This window comes from Papaver somniferum, chromosome 8, assembly GCF_003573695.1.
Source record: "Papaver somniferum cultivar HN1 chromosome 8, ASM357369v1, whole genome shotgun sequence".
NCBI classification, from domain to species: domain Eukaryota; kingdom Viridiplantae; phylum Streptophyta; class Magnoliopsida; order Ranunculales; family Papaveraceae; genus Papaver; species Papaver somniferum.
The window spans coordinates 148,459,486-148,467,922 of record NC_039365.1 but is presented as its reverse complement, the minus strand read 5'-3'; the positions used below and the strand labels follow the sequence as shown (position 1 = coordinate 148,467,922).

The 8,437-nt window shown below is 39.0% G+C and overlaps 1 protein-coding gene across 1 annotated transcript; it reads right to left on the bottom strand.

The window, feature by feature from the left end:
* Window positions 1-4,693: 4,693 nt before the first annotated feature.
* LOC113303439 (calumenin-B-like) lies at window positions 4,694-7,864 on the bottom strand. The gene is made up of 6 exons (XM_026552468.1): window positions 7,105-7,864; window positions 6,047-6,149; window positions 5,898-5,963; window positions 5,534-5,713; window positions 5,336-5,432; window positions 4,694-5,067 (listed from the first exon to the last, which is right to left on the bottom strand). Exons 1-6 carry the CDS (start codon window positions 7,709-7,711, stop codon window positions 4,948-4,950), a joined length of 1,173 nt encoding a protein of 390 aa, XP_026408253.1. The 5' UTR covers window positions 7,712-7,864; the 3' UTR covers window positions 4,694-4,947.
* Between the last annotated feature and the right edge of the window lie 573 nt (window positions 7,865-8,437).

Below are 8,437 nucleotides of genomic sequence, written 5' to 3'. Positions count from 1 at the left end.
AAAAAAGGGTGGTTGCTGCTTTGGAAGAAGCTCGACGAGCTTAGACTGTTTAAGGCAGTCTTAAAATCATCACGACCGTCCAACTTCACCAGCCTGGTTGGACGGCTTAGATCTTCCCGCGAATGATCAGTGAAGTGCTAATGCACACATTGGCGGGCCCACCCTGTCCCTACCTGATCGACTTGCTCACGGCATGGTCATAGAACCATGAACGTTTTCCCAAAACATGATGGGCGTGAGGCTTTTCAAGGGTCACGGAAATTCCACTAGCGTCTTAAATTGATCTCAACCATCCAACTTAGCCAGCATATTTGGATGGCTTAGATCGCGCCTAGGACCATCAGGGAGGTGCATATATGTTCACTGTCAGCCCAATATGGGCCCCACACGATCGACCTCTCCAAAGGAGAAGCATAGCTTTCCAAACCGATTGGCCAAAGTCACGCTTGCGTGACCGTTTTAAAACCCTAATTAGGGTTTGCGGCGCTGCATAACTGTTGCAGTTCGATCGCGTCCATCCATCTTCGCCAGCCTAAACAGAGGGTGTAGATATAAACTCAAGAGGTCCCAAGGATGTTGACGTGATCACCGTGGGTACACATATGTGTGTAACCGACCGGCCTGGGCCATCTATGGCCGAGCGTCTCGAAACGCACGCCCAAAGGTGGCGTGTCATGCGGCTTCCAAATACTTTGCGGCAATGGATTTCTATCGCAAATCGATCACGGCCACTCATCTTCGCCAATCAACTTGAGTGTCCTAGATCAAGCCTTCATGGGACAAAGAGGTATAAACGTGCACAACAACAGACCGTCTCCATGCACGACCAATCGGTCCCACCAAAATTGGCTCCCATGAGTAGTTTCGGTCAAGCCAAAGAGGGATGCTTGCGCACCTCTTAGGAAACCTAGGATTCCATCAACGGTCGCAAATAAGTGTTGCAAACCATCTCTTCCATCCAACTTTGCTAGCTTGGTCGGACAGCTTAGGTTAAGAACTAAGCGACCAATGAAACACATCGATGATAACCGTCCGCCACTCTTCCACAGGGAGTGATCGACCAGGAGATATATCGCCCATGCGGTCTCCAAACGATCACTCGAAGATGGTTGGGCGTGTTGCTATTCTAAGACGCTTAATCCGCGACTTATTCGGTTAAGCTTTAAAACAGTGATGCTTCATACATATTGATTGTTTTCAATGCATTACATGCATCGAGCATACACGATATTTCATGAATATCAATTTCTTAAATAACTTAGTTATTTAACCCAATAGCATCACGTGCTATTTCTTGCGGCGGGTCCCACGACTCAACCCACTCACTCGAGACATCAAACATGTCACAAAATGGGGGATATTTACTGGGATATTGGTTTGGCGGTTTAAAGTGTGCGGCGTGCAACGCGCCTATATATAAGAACGTGTCAGGAGGCATGGACGGTTAATATGATGAGGGAAGTGGTCTAAGACGTGATCGTGCAATCACCTACATGACCCCACTACTCCATCACTCAACTTACTCCACTTTCTACGAGATGAGGGTTTGCGCTCAATGACTTGTATAAATAGGTCCTTCGCCTATTTCCAAACAACACGAACAAACACAGAAAAACCAAGTATTGTCATCAGTATCCAGAAAACACCAGAACTGATAGCTTTCATTGTACAAGCCAGTTCATCATTCTGATACAAGTTATACACATCCAACACCTTCATAATCTCAACACCTTCTTCGCTTCCCTCCCTAAGATCAACCCCATCTCTTTCACTTTGTGACCGAAGCAAGTCTGGAACGTCCATTTCTTGGTTTAGGCCAGAATTGTATAGATTGATCTCTCGAATTAAAAGCACTCCCGTGCAGTGCATTTGTTTAGGGTTTAGATTCGTTTCTCATCCACACACACCCAATTTTACCAAAACCAGCAGAAACAGTTTTCACCCATAAACACGTACAAAGCTGCATCCAACAAGAGAGCAAAAATTGCTGAATATATTCAAAATTGGAGTTGGTGCATTCAACTAAAGCAGACAACATCTAAAAAAACCCAAACTCAACTCTCTAATCTCATTGCTACAATTGGGAGTCCACCAATTCTGACTACAACAAATGATCAAATTTCCTTCCAAACTGGGAATTATACTGCAAAAGAAGGATATCAGCTCATTATGAAACAGATGCACCCTGACCCTCAGGAGTTTTTATATGTTTGGAGAAAACATGTTCCACCTAAAGCACAGGTTTTGGCTTGGCTGGCAGTACAAAATGCAATACCCACCACTGATAACTTGAACCACAGAAGCTGCAGTATTACAGACACCATGTGCAGCCTGTGCAACAATGAGTTAGAAACACTAGATCACATTCTCCTTCTTTGTCCATTGTCCAAGGCCATATGGGACTATTTCTTGTCAAGAATGGATCAGCAATGGACATATAGACTCACATTACAAGAACAGTTGCAGAATTGGCAGTGCAGGAAAGAAAGAAAAATCGGCAGAAAAGTATGGCCAGTCTTAACTTTTGCAGTGATTTGGTCAATTTGGACTGAGAGAAATAGAAGAGTAATGACCAAGAAACGCGACAAAGATAAAGATGAAGTCATAATAGAGATAAAGCGCTGGATTTTCAATGGGGAGAGTTACAAAACTGGTTTAAATTCCACTCTTTTAGGGAGTTAATATCACAGTGGGATTCTGTTATGGACTGTAATGTCTCAGAACTGTAATTGTGGTTGGGCTTGAGCCATTCCTCAAGTTGTGTAATACCTTTTTATATTTCTAATAGAATTCTACCTTTTTTCTTCAAGAAATATAAAATAAATAATAGGTCGTACAAAGTAGGCGGGATGGAAAATTAAATACAAAGGTCTTCAAAAAAAATAATCTTATTTACCTTCGGAATAACCTCCATGTCATCAATTTAAATATATATTTTTTATTTTAGTTATTGTTTAAAATTAAAGTAAGCCAATAAAAAATGAAATACAACTTAACATGGTCTTTGAGAAGTATAAGCTCGGAACTGCAATTTGTTAGGCAACATAGTTGTTGGAGTTTAGAAGATGGAACAAAAACGCTCATATGGAAGCACCTTTGGATAGCAGATCTGCCTACTCCTCCTCAGCCAAAACAGGGTTGCGCTGTACATCATCTTTACACTCATGTTTCTCAGCTCTTCACTTCAGATAATCTACATGGAATGTAACTCTCTTACATGATCTGTTCGATCAAGTCACTGTAAGCTATACTATTCATATCTCTATCCATATCAATCAAGAAGACAGAATCATATGGCTTCTCGAGAAAAATGGAAACTTTTCAGTCAAGTCTTGCTATCGGAAAATGTTCGAAGAGCATCTCATTGTTTCAGTTGGTCCTGGAATGCAGAAGATCTTTACTTCTCTGTGGAAGCTGCATACTCTTCCAAGAATACGTCAATTCCTTTGGAAATGTGTTTCTAGTCCAACAGTTCCAGGACTAGTGGACATTTTCCCTTTCTGTGATTAACACTTGGAATCTCCAGCTGTATGGTTTTCAACTATTGGCTGGTCTACTAACAACTCTAATAACCCTGTAGACTGGGTTTGCAGTTGGTTTAACAGTCCCCACAATAAACAGATTACTGAACTTGAAGTTGTTAAAAGAGGTGTTGTTGGATGGTGTATCTGGAATGCAAGATGTGACAAGGTCTTTCAGAGCACCATCTCTACTCCAGAGAAGATAGCTACCAGATGCAGACTATTATTTGAAGAACACGCAGCTCAGAAATCTCTTAATCCTAATAAGATAACCAAAGTGAATCACAATAACATTCACCGGATACATCCTCCATAGATGTTATTACTATAAACTATGATGGTTTCTATCATGATATTGATAAATCAGGTGGCATTGGTCTAACCATTCGAAATTTTACAGGTGCACAACAAGCAGCAAGGTGCATCCACCTGAGGAACATTAGAAGTGCAGAACAAGCTGAATGCATGGGTCTGTGAGACTGTAAGATGGGCAAAGCCTGGAGAAGGTTAATTTTGAGCTTGATTCAAAGATCGCAATGGATGCGTTTAACAAAGAAGATGTGGTGGATGCGGTTAACAAAGAAGATGCCTGTACGGATCCGAGACCTCGTAATTTTATTAAAGATTAAGTTGTTTTTAAAAACTCTACCTCTTGGCAATATTTTTATGTGCCAAAATAGAGAAATAAGGTAGCTATTTCACTGTCTAAATTAACTAGGGTAGATAAGCTCACTTATATATGGGCTGATACTGCTCCTATTATTACTTTATAATAACAAAAGGATGCAAGCTATTGAACCTCCTAAAAACCAAAATTTCTATCTGAACCTCCTAAAAACAACGGCAAAACCACTCCTCACAAACTTTCAATGGGCTCCACCATAAGTGCACCCACTGTCCTCCGGCGGGCCCACTGGACCCACCAAAAAAAAAGTGCCCCCACTGTCCTCCGGCGGGGCCCACTGGACCCACCAAAAAAAAAAGCGAGAGCTTTTTCAAATGCCGTTTTTTGTGTGGTTTGGATGCTGGGACTGTCTAGAACCACCGTCAATCCACATCAATAAAATGTTGAGTTGTATTTCATTTTTAAATTCTAGTAAATTAAATTGTCTATCCATCATAAAAAAGAATTGTCATGGCAAAAGAACTGTAGATAGAAAGTAAAGAATATATACAAACAAGGAACCAGGTACTAATTCTGATAACAATATACCCACATGAATTTAGTGACAAAATGTTTGTAGTATTTATATAACACAACTTGCAAAGAGAATTTGAACCTTAAATGTGTAACAAAATCCTGCAAACCTGGTATACAAATCCTAATGTTCTATGATCTTTCTCTTTTATCTTTCTCTTTTATCTTTCACGAATGAATATAATAAACACAACAGATGAACTTGATCATCAAGGTTAAAACTTGAAACTAACGGAATTCGTCGTGATACTCATAGTCCTCTTCATCGTTAAATATAGAACTATAAAACACGTAAGGGTTATCAATCATTTCAGCCAACGATAGTCGACCATCTTTATCAGAATCAGCCTGGAAAATTAGACATTTCATTAGATAAAGGTCCCATGTTAGAAACATAACAACACTCAACAACCCATATTTTATTGTAACTCCAATGATTGCATTTGATCCCAATAATCTCTCACTGTTAGTATTTGCGTGTTTCTATGTCATTTCAGTAAATCAAACAAGCATTCCAAGATTCAGAGTAAAAATCACCATTTGCAATTATACCATGCAAGTAGTATCTGCAAACGTTCTAGTGAAAAGAAAAACACTTATCCAAATCAACTGTTACCTGCGAAATGGTGTAATCAGCTTGTTGTTTGGCATAGTAACGCTCTGATGGATGAAGTTTGCCGATTATTGGCAACAGTTCTTTGTCTGACAAAAATCTGAAAACAAGAGAAGGTAAAGGCCAGCTTAATTAATAAACTAACAACAAATTAGACTTGGGACTTAGGTGACAAGAAATATAAGTTAGGCTGGTTAGTACCCATCGCCATCTAGGTCAATCTTCTGAAACAAAACCCTGGCAGGTGCTTGCATTGAATCATCAGAGTCCGAGTGATGTGTAGCGTTATGACCTTCTTCATCATAGTTCCGCACCAAGTCAAACATCCCATGAAAAAATTCTTTATAGTTAAGCTTCCCGTCTTTGTCGGTGTCTCTCTCTCTGTGAAGCAAAGCCCAACAATTTTGTCATGCACAGAAAGAATCGAAAAACAGAAGAAACTTCTCCTTTGTTCTACTTTCCTTTTAGATGATTATATACAAAAAGAAAGGGAAGCTATGAGAGAAATAGGAAAAATGCTGCATTTATTTTTATACAGACCAAAGCTTGAAGGATCTATTTTTACCTTACTTCCTCCTTGCACAACCACTCAATTAGCTTAGGGTTACTGCTGTCAGCCGGATGCAGAAAGCTAACGACACAAGGTGAGGTTAAATCAGGATACTATTTTAAGAAATTAAGAGAATAAAAATATGAAAGCAAGTTGAAGCCTACTCATTAAATTCTGTCTGATTAAGTAAACCATCCCCATCGGCATCTGAAGCATTGAAATGCTCTTCTCTCCACCAACCCATATCATACCCAAATGAATTGTTATCTGATGCAAAACAAAGATTAATTGTCAACAGAAGGTAATCTACAGTTAAGGCAGTATATCCTACCAGAAAACATATAATGATAGGATATGAATACTAGAATTACACAAGGCACTAAGTTGTAAAACACTGATCACAGAAGAAAGGTCTCCAGGCTGAACCACTTGCAGTTTATAAATACACCAAGTGTGACCTTCACACTCGAACATTAGGCTTGAATAAACGAGGGGATGCAACATGCAACCAAAGTCTACGTAACCGAGGATGATGCTACCATATAACAGCATGAAACAAAATTTGGCCTTTCCATTATGGCTGCCAAAACAGCATGAAACAAGATTTGTCCTTTTCATGTTGTGCTACCAAAACAGCATGAAACAAGGTAAGGCCTTTTCACCATTGTGCTGCCAGAACAGCATGAAACAAACAAGGTAAGGCCTTTTCATCATTGTGCTACCAGAACAGCATGATAATAGCTTAACCTTGTATGGAAACAAAGAAGCCATGTGTTGCAGATAAATGACCTTAAAGTTCCATTGAGAACTGAGCAAACAGACCATGTGTTGCAGGCATTGATAGAAAGCATATCACAACTGCCCCCTAAAAAAACCCTGATCAGAATGGCTTCATCTAACGATAGCTCAAATTCACACAACACTAAGAAGCTCAGTACAGACGCCTGAGTCTTACACAAATTGGCACTACTAAATTTACCCAAAACCCTCGCTCCAATAGTGCCCCAAGTTTGACTAGATTTTGTATCAATGACTAATGACTGAAACCCTAACAGCATCTATGTTTTCAAAATTCATGCACTATATCAAATTCTCACAACCAAGAACCCATCATCCAAAACCCAAAATCAAATTTTGAAATTTGACTAATTTAAGCAATAACATAAACAAACCAACCACAGATTACAACACATAGGAGCAAAAGAGAAAAAAACCTCCTAACCTGCATTACGAACCCAAGTAGGAGCTTCATACTCAGCAAAAGAAACAAACCCATCACGATTTTTATCATGCAGTTCCAAATCTCTATCAGTACGATGCATAACCTCCTCATGAGCTTGATTCAAATTCCAATCAGTCAATTCAGATTCAGTAATAAACCCATCCGCAGGACTAAAATCAATCTTAGGAAATAAACTTAAGATTCTATTAGTAACATTAAATCGATCTTCATCATTCACATAATCTTCAGCATTCATAAAATCTCCCCATTCAGGTTGTCCTTCAGCTGCTTGTGCTGCTGCATGATGCTGATCATGATGTTGATCATGCCCATCATGAGGATGGTCCTCATCATGATGAACCACAAAGTCTTTATGATTATGTTCAAAATACTGCCTTTCCCATTCTCTATCTTCACGGCGACGCTCAATATCAGCTATTATTGGATCAAATGGAACAGGCTCGTGATGTTTATCTGAGAACTTAAAAGTTGATCGGAGTTTAAGACGACGGTGATGATTGTTTGAGTGTTTTTTTGGTGAATGTGAAATTAAAAAAAGTAGTAATAAAGCTACTGAAATGTAGATTACTACTGAGACTTTACCCATTCATTCAAAAATCTCAAAGGGGTTTGACGATTTTTGGACTGAAAATCTGCTGAGAAAGATTAGGGTTTATTAATAGGTTTTATCTTCTGTTCATTCAGACTTCCTAAAATTGAAGAGGAAGTGGAGAAGAGATCTGAATCTGAATTGGTTCTTTACTTCTTCTCAGTTACGTTCTTCTGATAATTACTCTAATGACCTGAAGATAAGGAGGAAATTGTTGGAGTATCCTGTTCTCACCTTGAGGGTGTTTTAGTCATTTAAGAGGAGAATATTTTGTTTGAATTTTAGCACTGTAGAACTCTTAATTGTATTTGACTTTCCTTAAATTATGTTGGTAGTTAGGAAAATGTCTGAAAATGTGAAGGGGTTGGTTGAATAAGACGTTCCATAAGGTAGTGTTTAGGAAAATGTCTGAAAAGTGATTGTTTATTGGTCTTGTTCTTAAAAACTTTGAACGTTAGAATCAATCTAAGCCAAAATGTTGATAAAATCTTATGTATTAGGTTAGTAGTTTAAGTTATAATCTTGGTGTACGTAGTGGTCAGAGACTCCTAGACCTGGTTCCGACGACCACTGCTCATTTTTGTTAAACATAATTGGTTAATTGTTAGAACGGAAAATGGATTATTTGTCCAAATATTTTTAAAACATGGTTCTAATGGATGAGTAAAAATTAGTATGGGTGAAATGGACACCAAAAAAATAGCAAGGATGAAACTGGATTCA